The sequence below is a fragment of the Pseudochaenichthys georgianus genome, chromosome 16, assembly GCF_902827115.2.
Source record: "Pseudochaenichthys georgianus chromosome 16, fPseGeo1.2, whole genome shotgun sequence".
Classification (NCBI taxonomy): domain Eukaryota; kingdom Metazoa; phylum Chordata; class Actinopteri; order Perciformes; family Channichthyidae; genus Pseudochaenichthys; species Pseudochaenichthys georgianus.
The window spans coordinates 25,090,643-25,114,794 of NC_047518.2; the positions used below are offsets into that span (position 1 = coordinate 25,090,643).

Consider the following 24,152-nt stretch of genomic DNA (forward strand, 5'->3'; position numbering starts at 1 on the left):
GCGACAACATCCGCAAATGGACCACACCAAACGGGGGAGAAGCAGGTGTTTGAATAAACATGTGGGTTAAGAGTCATAGGTAATTATTAGTTGCAATGACAGCATGGTCTTGTAGTTCTTTGAATTGGTTTCGCCCACAAACGGCTACACTGCACATACAGCAGGTATTTAGGGGCGTGGTTTATTCCCCCAAAGGTGTGTGCGGAAGAGCTCTGTATCAGGTGCTTCGTGACGATACAAGAAGACCTGCTGACATTTGGATTTAACCTTAACGAAGTGATAATATAGTCATTTTTATAAAGAATACGCTACACATCTACTATTCATTACAACACTGGTGTGAAGGTAAAGCTGATCCTGTTGGACTTCAGTGGGAGGGCGCTTTTGGAAGATGCATTCCGCCCGATATGAAGACAACGTAAGTTATTATCAAGTTTGAAATTAAATGTATTTGTGCTAATGAATATGCAAATTGTTCTGTACAACAGAGATAAACACCGTTTTACACCCAAAGTATGGGCCTAGCTTTTCTGTCGGAGCTGACTATCTGTTTACACGAGGAGGCCTACATTACCAACGATTACAAACGTGATATTTTGGCCCTTGACAACGTTTTGGTATATGGGGCATTCTACCGAATTAGTGCAAAGTGCGGTCCCACAACAAGAACAACTATTTAACAAAACAATTAAGTATTCAGACATAGATATTTACTAAGAATATGTTATGGTCTATTTAAACACAAGGCATTCAATTAGATGGTGATAAGCTTAATACAAACACATCATTTATAGGGTACTTTATATTGGGAAGTAGCCGTCCCCAACCCTGACATTTCAATTTTCAATTTCTGTAAATAACACTTAAAACATTTTATTTTGTTCAATGGTGTATTTAGAAGATCTTTATGATTACATTCAAACAGAAGTTGGAATATTTAGATTTATTGTGGGTTTAATTTTTTAGTAAAACAAACTATACTCAAAAAATCATGTCCCCAGTTTTCATGTCACTACCGAAACACGAGGGGGTTTAGTCCAATGGCTGAGTCTGGTTTTTAGCCACTGCATTTTTGACGAGGCACTAGGCTTGTTTTATACTTTATATATCTTAGCATATTCATACACACTGTTCATACTGCTCACAGGCTGCTGTGTATGTCTAGTGTATTCATACCCCCCTCACTGTTTATTCATCATTCAATTCATTCAATATTTTTATTCTCCTTGTTAGAAGCTAAACTGCATTTCGTTGTCTCAGTACCTGTAATATGTGCAATAACAATACAGTTGAATATAATCTTGAGCAGGAACAAATGTATTTACTTAGTACATATCTGACAAGCACCAACACTGATACTATGATGTTGTTTTCCCTCTGGTCTGAATGAATAAGTGAACTTTGAAGACTTCACTTAGGCTTCCACCATTTTTAATCCTATGTGGTGTGTCATTGTGGGCAGTGGGCTGTCACCGCAAAACAAGTCGGGAAAGTTTAGCATGTCTGAACATTGTATGTAAATAATAGAATAGAGGCCTAGAAAACCTCAGTCAAGGTGTCATTATTATTTGTTAATATAAACATTGCTGTTATTAGTCTATGCTTTTGTTTACGGTATGGAAAACGTTGGTTGAATGTGAGTTTTTCAGCCAAACTGAGGTACAGTTTTGTGTGTGCATCAACAAAAACTACTATAATTATACTTTGTGGTAAAATGCATTATTGGTTGCACTAGTACAATAAGTACACAAGTACACTAACATGTTACCACAGTGGTTTTAGATCAACCACGTTGTTTGTGTGTGATATTCAAACAGGCTTTTAAAAATGATAATGGGATGAGAAAACTGCCAAAGGCTTATTTTTCCTCACCTATAGGTCAACTTCTTCTGGAACATGCATACATTATGTAAATATCCATACAGTTCTTGTCACTACATAATTCAGTCTTGTTTGAGATGAATGAATTACAAGTAGAGGTTGTGGGCAGAAAATAGTGTCGGCCAGCCAAAGGTGAACTTCACTCTGCAGGGACTCATTAATGGTTACAAGGCTTTGGTCAGTGCTGCTGAAATTCACCAGCTCTTTACAGCATATATTTGACAGCCTCACAAAAAACACTCCTTACCCTAGGGGAAAAACTCACTGGAGTGTACTAGTATGTGCAGGCTACTGCTGAGAATGTAGCCAAACAGGAAAAGGCTATTTCAGCAAAATAAACCTTTTTCTTTATGCATTAGTGTGACAATAACAAGGAGTTCAAATCCATTTGTTTGACATGAAAAATATCTATAGAGCCATTGCCAGGCTCAGACAGGAGTGGGTGCCTGTTGGGTATTTGTCATAAAAGAATGGCCAAGCGTGTCCTTACTTGACCCCTCCCTGCTTATTTGGAGACAAAGCGAAACTAAGAAAACAAGCTGCTGCTTTTTGCTTTTCTTCCTTTCATTTAATTTTTCATTAGAAGGTTATTCTTTGGGAAAGTGCGTGGGATTGGATTTCTCAAGAAAACTTTGAGTTGCTGTAGGTTTCAAAATATACCTTCACAAAAAAATACTTTAAAGCTTGCCATGTACCACTCCTTGGCATTCTGCTCCTAAAAGTTGGGAGAGATCGTTATTGTTTATTAAGATGCAGTGAAACTGTTGGGAAACTATCATTTATTTCCTTTGTTAATATTTGATTACTTCAATAAGTAGATACTGGATCTAATGGGAATTCTATGATTATTGCAGTGAGTCTGTTCTCTGTTTATGTGGTGACTCAGTAGAGTAGAGAGAAACAATTCTTCAGGCAAAGCCATGCTTTTCTCTTTTTTCTCTTACTGCATTTCAGGACACATTTCAAGGGTATTCTTGTTGAACAGCAGTAAAATGAGTACAGTGTTAATGTCACGTCTCTTATTGTTGACTCTACTGAGTGATGCTTTCAAAGGAAAAGTGGACAAAACTGGATAGTTAAATAAATGTTTAATTGGTTCAGTTATCACATGGGCTTTGTTTGTACTTATAATAATAATAATAATAATTTAAATTTATATAGCGCCTTTCATGAAACCCAAGGACGCTTTACTTATTCAGGGCTTTGCCTTTTTGGCAAATGTCTGCATCTTTGATAAGAATAAGACATTCTCTGTGTGTAAATCCTGATGGAGGCTGCTTCCATACAAGGCCAGCAGCATTCATTCAGTCCTTCTCTGTTCTGTAAAGAGGAAGATGCAGTTATGGAGGATTTTGTAGATTTGATCCCAGCCTTTTGCCTAGTTCCTCCTTGAGCAGCAACTCTGTAGTATGCCACAAGGCTGTAGCCTCACTCCTCCTCACACACAGTGGTGCTGCAGTATAAGGGGCTAACTGTAAAGTGTATGCTTAGGGCCAGGCCCAAGGTCAAGTAATAGATCTCTGCAGGTGTTTACTAAAAGTAAATATGGAGGCTACTGAAATTGTATTGATTGGCTGTCATATTTGACTGTCCCTTTTTTGCTAGCAGTCTCCCGGGTGTTTTTTTTGGATAGGACAGATCTATGCTGGTGAGATCAAAGGAGGTTTTTAACCCTCTGGAGACGGTGGACGTGCCGGCGCGTCCACCGTCTCCAGAGGGTTAAGAGCGTTTTAAATGGGAACTCTACTGATTTTCAAATCAAAGTCCGTTAACAGGTCGTTGAGGTGTTCTACCGCATATGTGTAAAAAGTTACTAAAGCTTTTTTTGGTCTCCAGAGGGAGCAATGCCAAAACTGATGAACTTCTCTAAGTGATGTCACTTGAGGCAAAGTCAATTGAGGCTGAAGAATAACACTTAAAACCCCTAAATGCATTCACTTTGAAAGTGAATGCATTTAGGGGTGTTTGATTTAAAAACAAGTGAGCTTACCTCATCTCTGTTTTCTAGCGACACTGATTTAGCTGCTTCTAGTATCATGTGCCAAAATCAGTCCTCAAGGGAGAGCGCCAGTCTCCTTTCCTTGTGGCCAAACTGTGGGACTACAACTTCCGCGTCCTTCACATAAAGCCATGGGTCCCAAACATCCTTTTTCCCATAGACTTAACTTTTATGTAGTTAAGGTTAATCAACTTAAATCATTAGTCCTTAATTGCAAGCTAATGTGTGTGAGTTGCTGGAGGCAGGGTTATGTATCTCTAAGGGTCCCATGTATGTGGAAGATCTGGGTCCTGTTATACTCACTATAAGTCAGTAACAGTCAAGATAATGTTTTTGGCTCTATGCACTACTGAGCAACCTTTTTTTTATATGAATGAACAGTGTCGCAGCCTCAAAAGGCTGTATCCAGGTCTCTTTATACGTCCACTGCCCAAATCTTTAACCAATCTGTGGCAGGTTGCATAGTGGGGAATGAAGGCTCCAGGTTTTAACACGACTATATGCAAATGTACAGAAGAAATTATGTGGTTTATCTGGTTCAGCTGCATACATTTCTTAATATTATTTTATCCACCCTGAGTTGGACAATGTTGTGCCTGTGCGATTCTAAAAGGGTGGAGCTCTACTCTATATACAGTCTATGAGCTCTACTTGAGGGCCGAATGCTTGGCTTTTGGCAGGTTTTGCTGTGTGTCACTGTGAAACGGTGTCAGCTTCTAGTCACTACACATTAGTTTCGAAATATGTCAACAAACCACTTGAGCAGTTGCAACAACAACATGCAGATTATATGCAAATGTGAATTATAGGGCTGCACCTGTGTGAACACACATGGAGGTTTAGAGAAAAATGTTTGCTTATTGTTCACACGCTGATCACACTTATCCCACAGTTAAGACTAAAGGATAAGGGAAGTATTTGTTGTGTTGCTGAATGTGGACAGCATTCAACTGGCTGATTGTCTGAGAAATACAAAAAAATTGTCTGAAGCTTGTAGGCCTTTTTGTTGATCCAGACAGTTTGATTTGTCACAAACAAAGAGCACTTAATGATGTCTGGTCTCGCCAAGTCACGACAGAGCAAGAGTCAGCCAACATTATACCAGAACTGAAGCACTTAACATAATTCTTAAGGGTTGTACTTGTATATCATATTTTGTATGTTTCGTGTTTACTATGATTTTGCTGGGATTTCTTAGTTCAGCGATATGAATATTTTTGATCCCCTATCTTTGCTCTCAACATCTTATACGAAAATGTAAACATTTTTTTTTTTTATCATATCGGTATTGGCTATAGAATTTCTGTATCAGTTAAAAACAATACATCTGTTGCATCCCTTACTTAAAATCATTAATCATTGACTTTATTATTCCCACGTGCTTTGCTGTGACATGTCAACATGTCTTCTGCTGAGACCAAGAATCATTGTATTTATATTAGCTGAGAATGAGACTTTAATATCTATAATATAGTGGTGTCCCTTTTTACAAGGTACGCCATGTTGCAAGGTCATCTTTCTACTTTAGGACAAACCATACAGCGGCACAAGAAAAAGTTATTTTGGGTTATATCATTACCTGAAGGCCACCATAGCTCTCAGATACACTTCAGTTTGTTCCAATTTGCAATCACCCCACTAGATGCCACCAAATCCTACATATTGTCCCTTATTACACTTACAAAACCCTTCATTATCTCAAACATTGCACAGCTGTGAAGAAAATGTTTTTCTCCCAAAATAATGACTTGGTATCTTGTTATTTTGAGAAACTGAGTCAGTGTATTTTGAGAAAGTTTCCATAGCATCTAAGTAGCCAAGTACAATACATCTCTAGTTTATACCCTGACAAGAATTCTGGATTGTTCAGACAAATCGTTGTTAATAAAGTTGTAGACCAGTGTTGTAATGACATAGCTGCAACTGTGCTTGAGGTCTTCGTCATTTTTCACCACACCCTTCAGCAGTTCTAAATTGTTTCCCACTTGTCAAACCGGTTAGACTACTTGGAAAAACTGACTGCAATATATTTCACAACAACTTTGATTGCTTTTCTTGTCAAACATTAACATTTCGTTTTAGTCTGCATCCACATGATTGGTTGTGTTGAGAGACGGACAGCACTACTTCCTGTTTAATAATTGGCATGGCACGGCTGAGCTGGTATTTAAAAAAACGATTACACATAGCTATAAAATGTTATACTAACTCTTTCTAGGAGTGAAGAATGGGAAATGATGGAGAGCATATAATGGTTTTATTAGGCTGTGATCAAGGTGACTGATAGAGGGAGACCCTGGAGCACTCGCTGACCCCATCTCTAATGATCCTCCTCATTCTGGCCCATGATTGCTGTTAGAGATTCCAATTAGAAAGCATGTGTGGAAGCCCTAGCCGCATAAGAATAGGCCTTAATTGCCATGAGTTATCATCTAGACTCATGTAATTGAGCCCCCATCTTCAGGGGCAGCACATCTGACAAATTGATTTAATACCAAAGTGATTCGCCACCCCTAATAGCACTTGGGCTTCTTCACTCATGGGCTACAGGCACTGAATTCATTGTGTGTTGATTACTAACTGGCCAGAAACCTCTCTCTCAGTCCACCCACTTGAGAGAGCTCAACAACATACACACAGACAGACAGACAGACAGACAGACAGACAGACAGACAGACAGACAGACAGACAGACAGACAGACAGACAGACAGACAGACAGACAGACAGACAGACAGACAGACAGACAGACAGACAGACAGACAGACAGACAGACAAGCCCATAATCTCTACGTGGTCCTTCTCAGTTAATCATGTAATTTCTTCCCACAAACATGTGTACCTGAAGGTGTGAGTGTAGTAGCTTCGTCCCACTACCTGAACAGGTTTGGGGCCTCATTTATAAAGGGATATACGCTCAAAAAATGGCGTACGCCAGTTTCTAAGCAATGTTTGCGATTTATAAAATACTAACTTGACGGGAAAACATGCGGTCCTCCACGCAAACTCTAACCCATGCGTACGCACTAAGCACAACAACGGGAGATACGAGAAACTGCGACACCGTTGGCAGAAGGAAGAATGGAGAGAAATATGTGGAAATAATACCATAAATAAAATGTTACCTCTCATTTATCATATATGAAGAATTCATTTTCAAACATTGATTAAAGCCAATCTTAAAATGATTAAACAAATGCCTGTTTGAGACTCCTCAGTGCACACAAAAACATAACTTGGAGAAATAAATAAATACGGATAGCCTATGTTATTTAAAACCACCTCGAATATGTTGTGTTAATGTTATGAAATGTTTTCTCATAAATGATGCGGTTTTGCATTTCTATAGGTTGTACGAGCATGGTTTTATATACTATCATGTTTAATCATGTTTTATGCCGTTTGCTAAGACTTGATAAGTCGCTCATAAAACACAGGAGGTATGGAAACTAAGAACACCATATGTGGTAAACTGTACAGCTAATATAACAACACATTAGTTGCATTTCCTCTAACTGGTGGATATAGAGTTGATGGGGGGGGGGGGGTTGAGATGCACAGGCTGCAGTGGAGACGTTGCACACAGCTGATCGACAGCTGGGACACAAACCAATACGAAAACATGACTCCACACCGGAGGGATGTCTTCAGTTGACCAAAGTGCTGTACAGGGAACAAATATAAAATAAGTAACACAATAGGAGTAAAATAATAAAACCATAATTAAAAACAAGATAAAATGCACAATAACTAGAAACGTATAAAAACACATACAAATATCAAAATGTTGTGCTTAACTAGTATTAAAAGCCAGTGCAAAGAGGTGCATTTTTTGCTGATATTTAAAAAGTTTATTAGACTGAGCAGTGTGGATTTGTACTGGGAGGCTGCTCCACAGTCTGGGTGCTACAGCGTAAGCGCCTGTGGTTATTTTCCTGCACAGAGGAACCACACACAGCTGAGCACATTGCTCTAGCTGGAGCACGCAGGTGCAACAACTCAGACAGTGTTGTGCCAGTCCATGCAACGATTTAAAAACTTGAATGAGTAAATGCTTAAACTGGATCCTGTAACTGACTGGAAGCCAGTGAAGATCTGCCAGAACAGCTGTGATGTGGTCATATACTCTCAGCCCGGTAAGAAGGCGTGCAGCCGCATTTTGGACTAGCTGCAGGCGACGGAGCAAAAACTTATCAACACCAATAGGGAGATACAATAATCTAAACGAGACGTTATAAATAGGTGGATGATCTGGTGATTTACTTACTTCATTCTGCTTTTCTATTGTCAAGTTTTCCAATGAACCATGGACATTTGTAGAGTTAATACATTTATTTTAAAATAAATGTACAGCAATCAAACAGCAAATGTTGACAATTGGTGTCAAATATATGTTTTCAATGTTCAGCGATTTGATGTGTCATCTGTTATAGTCATTATTACTATTGTTGTTATTATATATGCTCTCCAACTATCAGCAGTTGCCATTGAAAAGCCCACGTCACGTAATTAAAGTAAATATTTGCTGACCGTGTATCTTTTTCTTCATCAGGGCCGCAATGGCCGTCACGAGCAGATTGACTTCCTTACCAACAAAGAAAAGCCGTCGTCAAAGCGGAAGATCGGCATGGTGATCGGGGTTGTGGTGGCTCTTCTCATCCTTGCCGCCGTTGCAGCATTCCTCATTTGGCTGTTTCTCTGTGAGTATAGTTAGATGCTTCCCTCTTATATATCATCCACAGTAGAGTAGTCTTGAAGTTTGAAGTACAGTGCTTTAATATGTCTGGAGATGTTGGACATGTGGCGGACAGTTTTTGACATAAATCAAAGTTATTCTAAACAGAAATAAATGAGAAATTAGCTGAATATTTAAATCAGTTACTGCCAAGACAGCCATAACATCAGATACTGCAGAGTGGATCCTTTGCACTTATTGTGAAGACACAGCTCTTTGATAGAAGAGTGGCTTGTTTGGACTTTGTAATTTCCCATTAGTTTGCCTATTTGACAGCTCGGACTTTCTGCTTTTAATAATGCAAAAGAGACAAATGTCACAAAGACTAAGGTACAGCTTTTTTGTCATTTACTCATACTGGGTTTGATGAAAAGGCCTCTGAAGTGTTGATAAACAGCCTCTTGGCTGCTTGAATTGCTCTGAGAGCCGAACTGTCTGCTGGATATCAGATCACGGATATCACTTTTGAAATGGTGCTTCAGGGTCTCTTTAAAGCTCTACTCTTCTAACAGAGGGAGCTATCTCATAGCATTTTGTTGATCAAACACTGAACTCACACCTGCCTCTCCCCCAAGTTAAAGATGCTGATTCGGAAGGCACATATAATATGCGGCTCGGGCCTTCAAAGCAGGTCTACAGTGGGCATATGAAGTTGGTTGATGTACCGTATGACCAGAAGCTGGAGGACACCAACAGCAAGGAGTTTGACAAATTGGCAGACAACCTGGAGGCACTAGTGAGTTTCACATAAGATGACTTTCCTGTGTTTCTTTCATCTATCCTATTTATTGTTAACTATTTTTAGCACAGTGTTACATTCTGTTCCCTTTTCTCAGTGAGGATTAGCTGTGAAAACACTTTAAAAAAATGCCCCTCCCAATGCACAGTTACTGCTGAAGGCACAGTAGTGTGGGCGGGATAAAACGCTGCACATTCGCTTCGTGATTCCCTCAACAGCATCTCCTATTATTGGAGGCAGTGGAGATGTTTGTAGCACCACTTAGGAGCAAGTTGATAGCAACACAAAAAAAAACCATCAAGCGCACACAAACGTACATAAGTGAGGGTAAGGATTAGAGTGGAGCTGGAATATTAGATCACTAGATGATTGAGGGGAAAAAGCTTTTTGATGTACTAGCTTTTTTTGCAATTGCATACAACAACAAACAGGATAGCTCTTTTAAGGAACAGTTTCAGGTCTACGTTAGTGTTTACACGATTGGGAAGTATGGCTTTAAGTAAACAATGCTTGGCTTAAAAACACCCTTGAGATAGAGATGTCATGTTCAACTAGCTGTATTCTGTCTCTGGAGTCCTTGAGAAAATATAGTTTATCCTCTCTGTGTCTCTAAAGTTGTTTTTAGTAAAATGCTAATGAGTTTACTTTTGATGTTGCTAATTTAAACTAATAGTCATTTTGGTATATTGATATTTATATAATCTCCCAATGTCATTTGCTGCCAAATCTCTAACATTACAAATGAAACCTGCTCATGCTTTCCTACTCTTTTCTTGGCGTTCGATGTTGTATATGCATAATACATGTTGGTGTCTAACATGCATTTAAAACTACAAAGAATGACTGCAGCCTCGTCTGATACACTTTGCAGCTGAAGGCAAAACACTTAATTGAGAATCCCATTGTTGTGTGCTTTGCATGGGAGGCGGTTTTTATGTTAACATGCTAATTTGTACTTCTGTCTTCAGGCAGACAAGCAGTCCTTAACATGTTCTATTCAAAAAAACCACACAGCTTTTACAAAACTACAAGAAAGATCCACTCCTCGGAAAATACTACAGCAAGTCTGTGGTCACTGCTTTCAGGTAATGAGATGTTGAGATTGTTCTCTTTTTTTATACTGCTGAGCAGATGGTGAAAAGTTCATGAAAAAAAAAAATGTTCACAATAAATCTTGCATGAAGAAAATGCTATGTTGCACTGCCCCCTGGGAGTTCAAAAAGTTGTATTTTGTCGAATAAAATCAAGGTTAGATGAGGTCTGTTGACTTGTAATCTTACACAGTTATGTGTTAAGCATTGGACACTAGTTGATTTAGACATTTTATTCAATCTGTAATGGTAAATCTGCTCGATTTGGCTACTAGGAATATCAGTAATTGTCATGTTCTACTAATCTGTGCTTATTCTTGAATTTTGAAGCTTGTTACTGAAAGCTCTCTTTATGCTCTTCCTTCCCAACCTCCATCCATTTCTCTCTCATCTCTGTTTCTACCAGTGAGGGTGTGATCGCCTACTATTGGTCCGAGTTTATTATTCCTGTCGAAGACCTGGAGATCGAGCCGGAGTTCTCAGTGGAGCGAGTGCTGGAGGTGTTGGAGAAAGGCATGAAGGAGCAGCGCAGCCTTGGGAACCCCGAGGATATCAAGATTAGTGAAGTCACAGCCTCATGTAGGTACCATCAGGGCCAGGGAGGAGGGGGTGGGGGAGAAAGAAAGATGGGGTGAACTTGGAGTATGCTACATCTGGCTGCCTTTTATGACATCAGCCTAAGATAAAACTCTGCGAATACAGATCTTAAAACACTGTCATCTCCTATCAGCATTGGTATTCTGTATGGTTTCTATTCGTATTAAAGGAGCTTGCTTTGAGTTGTGCTGATAAGATGATAACAGATACGCCAGGCCCCTCTGCTTGTGCTGCATCTGAGATTGCACATTCAATGCTGTTTGGATCCTCTAATGATATTAGCTGGGCTCTGGCCTGGCTTGAGACAGCCATTTTTCTTCCTTCCGCCCTATCAGCATTCACATTGCATTTGTCCACATCCCACAGCCAAGCGCTGGCCCTGTGACTCAGTGGTTTTTTGGTCCTCTTTTAAAATGATTTCTGTGGGTATGATTTGATGTCGCTGTCCCAGATAGTTAGACAGAGATGTATGGGTTGCTGCTGCGGGGCAAGGTGAGATGGATCAGAAAGTGCTACACACCATCACCAGTTCCCATAACCGCAGGGAAATTGAACAGAAAATGTGCATCCCAAATATTTTAGGGCTCATGCATCAAATAGTTTGAACCCTCCCAACATCAGCGACCCATTCTTACCTTTCCTCCTGTTTTTCTGCCACTCTCTCCATCTCCAGTCACAGATTCCCGCATGGCCAGGAACCCCAGAGCCAGTGAGTACAGCGTGTCCCATTTCAATCACTCTAAGTTGTAATTTTCCAGCTGGCTAGATGCTCATCCCCCTGCCAGTCTGTAACGAATGTCTGGCCGCACTGTACATGTGCGGCTGTAGTGAGAGATGGAGATCCCTGCGTCAGGCACACAAAACACTTTTTTCTTTGACACTGCTGATGTATTACTATTAGGATGATTAGACTGAAGTTAAGTTAGTAGCTGTACCATCTTACATTAATCTATTTTTCAGATACATCTATAACCTAAAGGATGGAATAGTTTGACTGATATTGTTCAAATGTGTCATTGTTTTTGCATAATTAAATGTCGCATAATTGCAAATAAAAGTTACTCATCATTTGTATGCCCACTGTATGATTCAACTAATCTTATTTATTCCCAGATGAGTGTTTCTTCCGTCTGGAGGCTTCCGATACGGCACAGACATTTCATTCACCAGGCTACCCTAAGGGCTATCCCCCCAAGTCACGGTGTCAGTGGCAAATACGAGCTTCAGAGGTTGACGCCATAATGGTTTCTTTTCCTTTTTTCCACATCGAGGATGACTGCTCAGATGACTTTGTCTCCATCTATGACTCTTTGAGTCCAGATGACTCCCAGGCCATCACAGAGTAAGTCAGAGGGCTGAGAATGTCCTGGCAGTTTGGAAAACATGTTGGTCATGGTACATGGTCATAAGGGTAGGGGCAGCATTTCTTGCACTAATGACTCTCCCTGAAGTAAAGGCAATAATCTGACTTGATTAGCTCCCACTGTAAAATAAATTGTGACACAAATCAAATTCTCATTTGACCTTACACCTTGGTAGCAGGGTTTGGTTAATAGAGTTCAACCGACATTTGTCTAATTTATTTAGCCTTGACGATCAGAGGGAGGGGGAATATACAGTAGTTCTGCATGATTCCCACAGGAAAACCACGAGGTATCACTTGACTGAAATGTTGCTGAAGGGTTTAGGAGTAATGGCTCTTTTTGATGTGGGTGGAAAACATGTTCCACTTCATTCCTTTCAGTAGATTTGTGATTACAACTTTTTTTTTTTTAGTTGGCCCTGAAGCCTTTAGCACTGCATGTCTGTTTTTATTGTTAACTTTTGAGACCTCGGTGAGATTGAGTTGGCTCAAAAAGACCTCTGCTTTCAAATCTGTGAAGGTTGCCAACCTGAATCCTGCTACACCACTGTGTGTAATTGCTCTTTGTCTATGAGGGAGGGCTGTGATTCTGAAACTGCAGGCTCCTGTATGCAACATCAGTTGTAGCTGCAGGCAATTTCTAACTCAGAAATCATTGCCAAACAAATATGCTTTACCAGGCGATGCATAACATTTTATAAATCTATTGAGCGATCAGTTTTATCCAAGGTGACATGAGGTTTATGAGAGCCATAATATAATACTCTATAATGACATTATTCTACTAGAGGTAGATGTATTGCTGTTCTTGCGGCGTCATTCACACCTCCACTGCTCTGCCTCCAGCAGTGCTGAAACTTTCTGCTAATTCACCTAATGTTTGACTTTGAAACTCCGCCTAAGCATTTTCTATCTAGTGCTGGCACATCTCATCTCATGTATATCTTTTACTACCCCTCTCTGCTAATCTATTGATTTTCCTTTTCAAATGATTTTTCTCTTGAAAATGTTTAAACCTGTATTGATGTTTTAGTGCTTCTGACTTGGGGAACTCAAATACAGTTGTAATTATTTTAAGTGTTGCGCTTCCTAAGGGAGTGAGACTCAGACTTTTAGCTCCTGCTTTATGGTAGTGTTTACAACAATTAGTTGCTTCTGATTCTGTTACTTTTGACTACCTATCATTCTCTCACAGGAAGTGCGGTCAGAGGCCCCCCTCCAACCCCCTTGAGGTGGTGTCATCCGGCAACATCATGCTGATTAATCTGATTACTGACAGCCAGGTCCAGAGGCCTGGCTTCCTGGCTGAGTACAAAGCCATCCCCAGGAAAAAAGGTAGTTCAGAGATTTTACTGATAGATTCTGTACTTTATCCATTTACCTTGATTTGTTTAGGTCTGCTTGTGTTTGAATACCTAACCAAGAAAATGACCATTGTGTATCAATAATCATCATCTTGTGTGAATTCTTGATGGAAACGTTGGTTTCCTGGCATGCCTTCACGGTATATCAAAACATCCAGTATTCATTTTTTATGCAGTTTTAAGTAACGCATGCTCACTATTTCCCAAATACTTACATTTTTGCTAAAACCTTGAAAATGTGTTCCTATGCTGGCACGCGTGGTATTTGTCATACGAGTCCAGCAGTGTTTAAATAGGGAGTCATTTATATACGATTAGTGATAATGGTGGGTAATTGTTTCTTTTAAATCCATTTAAAAAGGAAATAGTTTTTTACTGAATGTGAATTTATGACTTGATCTTTTCAGTTAAAGTGTGTGGCGGCCAACTCCCTGAAAACAAAGGAGTCTTCACCTCCCCACTTCACCCCAGCTTCTATCCCCCTGCAGTGGACTGCAAGTGGACCATCAAGGTTTGAAACACTGCTTGTCTCCCTTACCCCCTCCTCCTCCTCCTCCTCCTCCTCCTCCTCCTCCTCCTCCTCCTCCACCACCACCATATGAGAAGAATGCTGAGGCAGCACTGTGGAAGCCAAGCTGTTCAGTACCTCCTCTATCTTCATCTGTCAGCCCGCTGTTGCTGCCGCAGCTCTCACTGAGCTGCAGTGCTTTATGTGTTGGTTTTGTTTGCTGGTGTGTGTGTGTGTGTGTGTGTACATGCGTGCGCCCATGGCCTGTTTGCGTGTGTTGCGAACTTGTCTACTTGCATTTACATGGGATGCAGAAGCATGTCTTGGTGTGTAGGAGGAGGAGTGACATGCATGTTAAATAAGGTCTTTATGAACCAATCACCTCTTCCTCTGCTGTAGGTCCCTGCTGGGAAAGAGGTGCGTCTGACGTTCACCATGTTCCGCATGAAAGAGCCTGGGGTGGATATCCGTGTATGTCACAAAGACTATGTGGAGGTGTTGGGCACCAAGTAAGACATTCACTTATTGAAATGACACCTTTAATGATTCCCTGCAACCGTCACAGTTGACAGATTAACTGTTGGTTCAACTTCGACCCACGACAGTACAGTTTTTCTATGAACTTACTTATATTTTAGTTGGTCTTCCTCACAAGAATATTGTAATTATTCAGATACTTTACGAGTGTTTTGTTTAGGAAATGTCTCAATGCTCCTTTTTTTTTTTTTTACCCGTTTTGGTCACGGTATATCTAAAACATCTAGTATTCATTTTTGTATGCAGTCTTAACGCATGCTCACTATTTCGCAAATACATGCATGTTTCTGAAAAATGTGTCATGGTGGCACGCGCCGAACTTGTCATTCGAGTCCAGCAGTGTTTACATGGGGAGACATTTATATTACCGTTTTGGTTGCAATTATTCTCTAATATCGATCAGCAAGTAATCATCAGAATAACTACAACAATTAAAACAGTGTTTTCCTTTAAACGTATGTCTTGTGTCCCAGGTATTGTGGCGAATTGTCCTCTTTGGCTCTGACCAGCAAAATCAACGTCCTAGAGGTGATGTTTCACTCCGACGAGTCCTTCACTGACAAAGGCTTCAGTGCCGAGTACAGCGCTTACGATCCTGCAGACCGTGAGTAAAGAGTCCCGTCTCTTACCCATTTTTATATGGCATTTGGCGGGAAGGCTGAAATGTTGGGATGTGACAGGGACACTCATAGCCTGACATTACAGAGTCAGACAGGGTTAGGGGAGTAGCTGTGAAGTCTGAGAGACAATGAGATGGCAGCTGTTTGACAGTCAAATGGAGCCATTTAGTGATAAAGGCTTAGGAACTGCAACAAGAGCTAGACTAATCACCAGATAGCTTGTTTATTGGGTCCATTTTATTTTCCACTGTCAGTCAGGAGCACTCCACTTAGAACGGCTCTGATCAACAGGGACAAGGATTGGCAATGTGATGGATGTTGTGAACATACTGTGTCACTCCTTTATTCTTCAATTTGTCATCATATTTTTTTCTCCTTCTTGTCTTTGCTCCTTCAATATTTTCTCTGTTGTTTGGGAACAGCTTGCCCCGGAAAGTTTGCCTGCGCCTCCGGCATCTGCATCGCAAAAGAACTGAAGTGTGATGGCTGGAATGACTGTGGTGATATGAGCGACGAGATGAAGTGCAGTAAGTTCCCGCACGACCCAACAGCACTTTTTCTGTCGTTACTCCTTTCCTTATTTCATATCCTCTTCTCATATGAACACCTACTTGCCTTCTTGAGAGAGATATATATCACGTGAGAACATCAATACCAAGCCCATAAATGCCCCTTAAATATGAGGCCATGGCCAGGCAAGAAGCTAGTTAGCTTAAGACCGAAACACAGGGAAATGACTCACCTAGCACTGTCTAAAGGTAACACAATCGGAAGAGTATGAACACGTTTATTGGGTGATTTGTTACGGTCTTACCTTCATATTAATGTTACTAGGCTCCATGAAGTAACTTACTGTAAGCCAAGCCCTCAGAAGCAGGTACTGGTGTCCAATATATGAGTGATTTGGGTTGGTGAACGATCCCTTTTCACTTGTGAAATCTTCCTCAGTTGCATTGTTTAATACACACTATTTTCTCTTACTTCAGAGTGTGACACTGATCAGTTTGGTTGTTCCAATGGCCTGTGCAAACCGAAACTCTGGGTGTGCGATCGAGTCAATGACTGCGGAGATGAGAGCGATGAAAAGAGTTGCAGTAAGTATTGCGAAGCCTATAAAATGCTAATTGTGCTAACATTAAAGGCACATCACAGCTAATGCTCTGGTCACTGTCTCAGTCATCATTTTATTCCGTAATGGAGTTTGTTTGAAGCACTGCCCAATGTTCTCATCACTGTCTTTCATTGGCTCCAGGTTGTCAGCCGAACGAGTGGCGCTGTGGTAACGGGCAGTGTTTGCCTCAGGACGTTGTGTGCGACAAAAAGAAAGACTGTGAAGATGAAAGCGATGAGGCCTCTTGTGAAACCTGTAAGTGGCAGCACTTATTATTTTTCCCAGCCAGTTAATATATTTAACAAGTATGTTAAACAAACAATTAACCTCATCTGTAAAGTTTTAAGTTTTACAAAAACATTGCACTGCCAACTTTATTCATAATTCAAAGCATATTTCCTGTCACTGTTCACATTCTCCCAGCTCTTTCTAACATTTCCTCCCCTTTCTACTTCCCTCTTTATCAATTTTCCTTGCACACACTTAGTCAAGCACACACAGGACTTTCTTGTATTTCCTTTTGATTTGTACTTCTGTGAACAAAGAGGTATATTAGACCTCAACCCCAATCAATACCCCCAATCAATGCTATCTGCTCCTCAATCACTCCACATTGTGCATCCAAGCCTCACTTTAAAGCCCCACTGATTGCATAGTATTTTACTGGTTAAACTTAGCAATCATCTAACGCTTTGATTGAAATACGCTATGTGTTTTGATTTTGGGACCTGTCTCCACCCCATTGTAGCTCCAGGCGTCTGCTCTGAGTTCAGCTTTAAGTGCGGGAACAGCGACTGTGTCAACAAGGTGAATGCCGAATGCGACCGCGTCAAAGACTGCTCTGATGACTCCGACGAGGACAGCTGCTGTAAGAAATGTTTTAATCTCTTTCCCCTTCCAAAATAAGCTTTTTTTTTTTTTACATATTTTAAAACCGCTGAAAGTGGATCTAATCTCTTCAGTGTCATTCAAACTAGATTATAGCAGAGCTGGGTTGAGCTGCGCGTTGGGCTGTCTGAAAAGAGCCCCAGTTCTTGACTACTTTATTTATTTCATTTGTCTTTGAAAGCAGCTCTTGTCAGCTCTGAAGTTTTTTGCTTTTTCCTCTATTTAGGCCTCAGGGTGTGTCAGTTTTTTCATCAACTAATATGCCAGTGTGCCTTATTAGGATTCCAGAGAGTCATATAACAGTTAAGGCCAGCATCATGATTGCTTCCAGTAATCTCTTTTTTTTGATTATGCATGCCATTCTCTCCAAATATTTTGCTCTTACCCTCCAATGCTCCTCCTCTCTCATTATATCCTCTGTTAAATGTCAGCGTGTGGCACCAGACCGTATAAGCTGAACCGCATCGTGGGAGGGCAGAACGCTGCCGTGGGGGAATGGCCCTGGCAGGTCAGCCTTCACTTCCAGACCTATGGGCATGTGTGTGGGGCCTCAATCATATCTGAGAAGTGGATCCTCTCCGCCGCCCACTGCTTTTCAACCACCAGCCCAGAGTGAGTGACAGCTCAAACACCCATAGACTGTGCCAAGTAGATAGTATAGTAACACATCCACTCTTTTTTTGGTTTAAAAAACATTATTAGTTCCCTCATGTTTTGTTTATCATCACATTTTTCAACCTTTTATTAAATCCATTATGCAATTTCTCAGACAAACAGAATTCTGCTCAACAAGAGGAGTATTTTATTAAAATTGTTAAATCGGAAAATTAGCCACTGATGGAGTTAATTTAGAAAAACCTTGGGGAGGGGGGCAGAATTTACATCTCAACTATGAAAGCATGGAGCTGTATTCACAAGAGTGCCCTGTAGGTGGAGCACAAACCCTGCTGTTAGACCTGAGCAACCTCTATTGTTGTTGAGAAGGGATTGTGTTCATTTTCAGTTGTTGATGATATTTGATAAACAAAATGATATTTAATTTTCAAGCTTTTTCTAGATTACTTTATATGGAAGCCACAACAAAGATATTTAGTCATATATCATCATAAGTAGTAAGTCGCTTTGCATATTTATGAACAGATTTAACACCTACAGTACATCAATAAAATGAAATGCAATCCAATAATCAAGCACTACCTTTGTGGCTTATGATATTCTGTTAGAGAGGTTGCTGAATTGCTTTCCATTGAGTTTACAGTACTAGTAGCATAGGTTGAAAGGCATATGTAGATTGTTACTAGATTGCACATACATTTATGATGTTGCATACATCCATCCTGGCTCCCATGTAACATTGCATTACATTGCATTTAGCTGACGCTTTTATCCAAAGCGACTTACAATAAGTAACCTTTGCCCTGCAATGCTTCCAAAGGAATCATGTTGCCTCCAACTGGCAGACCTACAATGGCATGCAGGATCAGTACAAGCAGGATGGAGTGCAGCGCCGGCCAGTGAAGAAGATCATCACCCACCCAGATTACAACCAGATGACCTTTGACTATGACATTGCACTGCTGGAGCTCAGCGAGCCGCTGGAGTTCACCAACACCATCCAGCCCATCTGCCTACCTGCTCCCTCCCACATCTTCCCTGCAGGCACGTCCTGCTGGGTCACAGGCTGGGGCGCGATGCGAGAAGGAGGTATAATGCATGAATTGAACATTTTGGATAGAACTGTCATTTGTTGTTTCTCACTGTTACTGGTTATTATATATTTATGCTGTGTTCTCTCTCAATTCGGAGTGACCCACTCTACAGTTATGTTTTCCCTTTCTGCATATCCAACTAAAATTAAGACATCCCACTCCTCCCCCATCTTTCTCGAAATGAGTTATTCATCTCTGTCCTTCATCTTCCTCCCCTGCCTACTTCCTCCTTCTTCCCTTTATCTCGTTCTCATTTCATCCTTTATTCTGCCTTTCCTTTAATGTCCCTCCCATTTCTTTATCCTTCCCATCATGACATATTCCTCTTCTACTCAACCCTCCCTCTAGTTTCCCCTCTCATCTTTTTATCTCATCTGCTCTATTCCATTAAGCCTTCCGCCCATATCCATATATCAGACAGACGTTGGCTCTCCTGGGAAGCCTCTTAAACCTTCATTAGCGAACACTAATCCAGACCATTAACACCTTTTGATGTTAGTGACGAACACAGAGGCCATGTGACCCCTTTGTCCTGCTCTTTCAGGTTCAAAGGCTCAGCTACTGCAGAAGGCGAGTGTGAAAATCATCAACGACACGGTGTGTAACGTTGTCACCGAGGGCCAACTCACCTCCAGAATGCTCTGCAGTGGATTCTTGTCTGGAGGAGTTGACGCATGCCAGGTGAGACCAATCAACATGTTCTCCAGAATAGAATGGAAGGACAAAAGGCTGATGTCGAAAGGTTTTCACACCCATATAATCATCATGCTCTCACATCCAAAGCCGATCTAATAATTGCTCTCCTGTCACCAGGGAGACTCCGGGGGCCCCCTGGTGTGTTTCGAGGAGAGTGGGAAATGGTTCCAGGCCGGCATCGTGAGCTGGGGCGAGGGCTGCGCTCGTCGGAACAAGCCGGGTGTCTACACACGCGTCACCAAGCTGGTAGACTGGATCAAGAAGGAGACAGGGATTTGATGAGGTCGGTAGGATCAGAAACGGGACACAGAATGGGGAACAACATCAAAGTGCTAAAAATAATGGAGACGGAACTTTGAGTCGTATTCAGGACAAGTCTCTCAAAGATCTATTCATCTAGCAGCAGACAGCTGAGGATACTGCTGCACCGACCCAACTACTCTCATGAATGACCTAAAGCAACTTATTTTATGTAGACGAAACTCTGCAAAGTGTCTTTTGACACACATCAAAATAGTCATATTTCACTGGTGAATCTATCCTAAGAGAAAATGAGGAAATTAATTTTGTTCCTAATATTTGTCAAATGTAACTTTTTAAGATGGATGGAGAAACTAAAAAGGTTATACAGTTTAAAAATAAATAAGGAAATATGGCTCTCTTGGGCTGCAGTCAGTTTGGAACTGTGCCAGTCGGTTAATGCTGTAAATAACTATACATTGAGGTTTTTATTAATCGAATATCCTATCAGACCGTAAATGGGGTTCGGCCTGTTTGCAACAAACAAGTTATCTACAAGTATTTTCCAAAGCATTACATAGGTTTTTATATTGATTAAACTATTTTTATTTAGCCATCAGTAAACTATAAACATTAACTTTTAGCGCTTTCTGCATTTCCATGTATTTTTTTATGAAAAAAACAAGATAAAGACTCATCAGTCATCATGTTGCTCAAATCCATGCAGGGGCATTTTCATAACATACAAACATATTCAAGCTAAAAAGCCTACAAAAGTCATGTTTGGTATACCGAATTGTACCAACTGTAATGTTTTTTGTAGTTGTTGTTGATCAAACCAGGGGTCATAGATCAGTATTTGTATTACATATTTACAGATGCTTACTCGGCTTGTCTGGTCTGGAGTTTCCTCTTTGGTCACTGCAAACTCAGTGAACTTTTAAATCTCAAATTTGACAGGCTGGATCTTTTAGATTTGCTCTTATCTACAATTATTCCTGCAAATATTGTTGTCTGGGTAAGCAAACCAAAGATTTTCAAAAGTGTTATTTATTTACGGGGTAAAAATTAAGAAGAAAAAAATGTTGAAGGTAATGGATCTCTTTTTCATAATTGTAAATGTGTATTGTGTGAAAGCAGGGAGAAGCCACAACTTTAAGATGTTTTCTTGTACAGTGTCTTTGGAATATGGACATTTTATAACCTTTGTCTGTGCTTGCAAATGTTTTTATACTAATGAGTCTTGGCAATAAACATATTTTATCGGATTCCTCATCACCTAATTGCATCACCTGTATCATTTGTCTTCGACTAAGTCTCGCTTTGTATTATGTTGTGCATAATAAATGCGTATCGTGTGAGAGCTTGTCTCTCCTCACAGAACAATTGTAATGAGCATGTACCTCTCCTCCCCGCCATGAGCAGCGCGCCTACCTGGGGACCAGAGGTGACGAGCTGAACTCATATTGTGGAATAATACCTGCCTTTATCAGAGCTCTATCCTATTACCCTTCGAGATGGGCCTGTCTACTTCGGGGGGGGGGGGTTACACATACAGTGGGGGTTCCACCATCTCATCTGTCTTCATTAAAAGCAGCGCACCGGTGGGGGAAAAGGAAAATCAACATAGACAGTGCTGCTAATTTATGTATTCATCATTGTTGCTACATGGGAAGCTTTGTTTTGTCCCGGTTCCCCATGCCCACAGATGATCCTCGGCAGGCTGATTAACTCTCAGGATTCACACCAGCCAGTTGTTTATCGGAAATGGTTTTATTTAAATATAAATATGTGTACAAAGGTACAAGCAACAATAGCTCATTATTACCAAATAAAGTCTTAATACATTATTAAAAGAATGAACAAACAAATGGCAATTAGTTGTTCCAAAAAAAAAAAGCATAGTAACTGCATTCAATGATTGATGAACAACTTAGAGAAGAAATTCTGTGGAACAAAATAAATCAACAAAGATAGATACATATGTATATAAAGATACTTTACAATAGAGCAGCTTACACGCTGTACATTAAGGCTTATATAAAAATAAAGACAAGCGATGATGTTTGCCTCCTTACTTGTGACATTTGTTCTCTCATCAGGCTGCCTGGTAACAGCTTTTTAGACAAATGGCAGTACAGGCGTCTGTACTGAAACATCCAGGAAGTGGAATGCAACTGGGCCAGGTGCCGAAACCAATGTCTCAAACATGAAATGGACATGAATATAAACGCTGAAGATTTTCACTAGACACATCATTTGCATGCAACAGAGAGAAAGTATGGGCTCAGCCATTTGTACAGATCATTAAGTGTTTCCGGGTAGTACTGTTTCTTGTAAACATTGAGACAATTTGATTGAGATGTAAAACGAGTGTATGGTCCACATTAGGACAACCTTACATGTCTTTCCCCAACCGAGTCTGCTGAAGATGACGCTGCATTCAAGTTTATTTCAAGTTCAAGATTGCCCCCATTTTCCAAACCACCACTTTTGATTGTTCGGGTATCAGCCTCGTCTTCATTTTAACAATCAGAAACAGTACCAGGGAATGGACAGCAGGTTTCAGCCCCAGTTTTCCCCCATACAATTATCACCATCTTTGGGTTTTCATGGCCTTATATTGTCCATCTTGGTACAACACAGTTAACAAATAGCCCTCCATTACAATGATGGCTAAAATACACATTCTCTTCTTTCTCCTTCTCCACCGGTAAGCAACACTGCTATCCAACGTGTTGGGGTTAAAATCAGAAGAAGATTCAGGAATACAGCTCAGGCCAGAAGTATTCCACCACTGATTAAACTTCTACAGTGCCCGTAGCACTTGTTGGTCAGTAGAGCTAGCCTGTTGTGCAGAATATTTGTCTTTCTCTGTGGATAGCTCAGCCTTTTGTGAATGATCGACACAAATGTGCTTAGAATTTCTTTCGCATGCCAACAAAACACCAAATGACAGACAACAGTAGGTCTTTCATATCGGCTTTTTTTAACCTCGTCATGTCTTAGCTTCTAATGTCTTCTTTCAGTATTTTAGAGGTCACATTTCATAGTTCAGTAGACTCTGAAAGGCAGGTAAACAGCTACCCCAGTCATTTTGGCCACCCAAATTCAGGAGATGCATTTAATTTATTTTCTAGTTGGCCCTTGCACTGACAGAATATCTCCACAGGTTTGGGTGGTCATTATGTAGGCATTACCTGGTGAGGTATCACACTGTAATCATAACTTTGACTTGAACATCACAATCTGCTGAAATCTCCAGCTCAGGAGCTCTACAGTCAGCATTTTTGTAGATCCCGTCATCCAACACAACAAATAAAGGTTGGTTATCCAATAACCAACATAAATCATATGGCTCCCTCCATATACTGTCCAAACATGTCCTTGAAGGAACGTCCGAGTTAAGTAAGTCTCTGTTCATGTTAGTCCAGCCACACTTGAATGTGGAGCTGACAATGGTTATCGACTCACTGCTCCTGTACTCTTCTTTTTGAAAATATTTTGTCCAATCAGACATGCGTCTGCATACGTTGTGAAGGCCGGCCATAGTCAGACTGCTGGGAGGATACTTGCGAAGAGGCATAAGAGAAGCGAGACGAGCTGGACACCTTGCTGGCCTGATCTGATTGGTCGTACGCATCCACCTTCTCATAGGAAGCTGGCTTAACGTAGCTGGTGAAGGCGCGGCCATAGGTGGCGGGTGGTAGGTAAGCAGAGCCACTGTAGGCGGGGTCAGTGGGGTAAATGCTAGCTGGCTGGGTGGGCTGTTGCTGGGCAGCCTGCTGCTGGGCAGCCTGCTGCTGTTCATAAGCCGTCCTGCCCGCTGTGGTGGTGGCGTACCGGTGGGAGAAGTCATAGACACGAGGCTGGGTGCCATGCTGACCGTATATGGGGCTGGGGGAGGGCAGCTGCGATGGAGTGTAGACTGGCCGAGTGTTGGGCACATATTCAGAGAACCCACTGCTGCGGATGTGGCGGTCCTCGTTACCATGGACATTGTAGTAGCCATTGGTGGGGTCCTATGAGAATGAAGATAAATCATGAACTCTGCATGGTTCGGTTTTATGAATTAA

General features: G+C 40.9%; 2 protein-coding genes across 3 annotated transcripts in view; one reads left to right on the forward strand and one right to left on the reverse strand.

The window, feature by feature from the left end:
- The first annotated feature begins 180 nt into the window (after positions 1–180).
- st14 (ST14 transmembrane serine protease matriptase) lies at positions 181–21,354 on the forward strand. Its single transcript, XM_034103404.2, has 19 exons — positions 181–418; positions 8,431–8,578; positions 9,189–9,349; positions 10,367–10,437; positions 10,850–11,022; positions 11,714–11,749; positions 12,154–12,382; positions 13,599–13,738; positions 14,175–14,278; positions 14,675–14,784; positions 15,286–15,416; positions 15,855–15,959; positions 16,419–16,526; positions 16,685–16,798; positions 17,292–17,411; positions 17,863–18,043; positions 18,867–19,135; positions 19,685–19,821; positions 19,954–21,354. The coding sequence occupies exons 1-19, from the start codon at positions 392–394 to the stop codon at positions 20,113–20,115; spliced, it is 2,526 nt and encodes an 841-aa protein (XP_033959295.1). The 5' UTR covers positions 181–391; the 3' UTR covers positions 20,116–21,354.
- Positions 21,355–21,844: 490 nt separating this feature from the next.
- kirrel3l (kirre like nephrin family adhesion molecule 3, like) overlaps positions 21,845–24,152 on the reverse strand; it is a 32,634-nt gene continuing 30,326 nt past the window's right edge. For both annotated transcript variants that reach the window (XM_034102971.2, XM_034102970.2), the window contains exon 15: positions 21,845–24,098. In XM_034102971.2, coding sequence (XP_033958862.1) covers positions 23,589–24,098 — 510 coding nt within the window. In that variant the 3' untranslated portion in view covers positions 21,845–23,588. The remainder of the gene's footprint in view (positions 24,099–24,152) is intronic.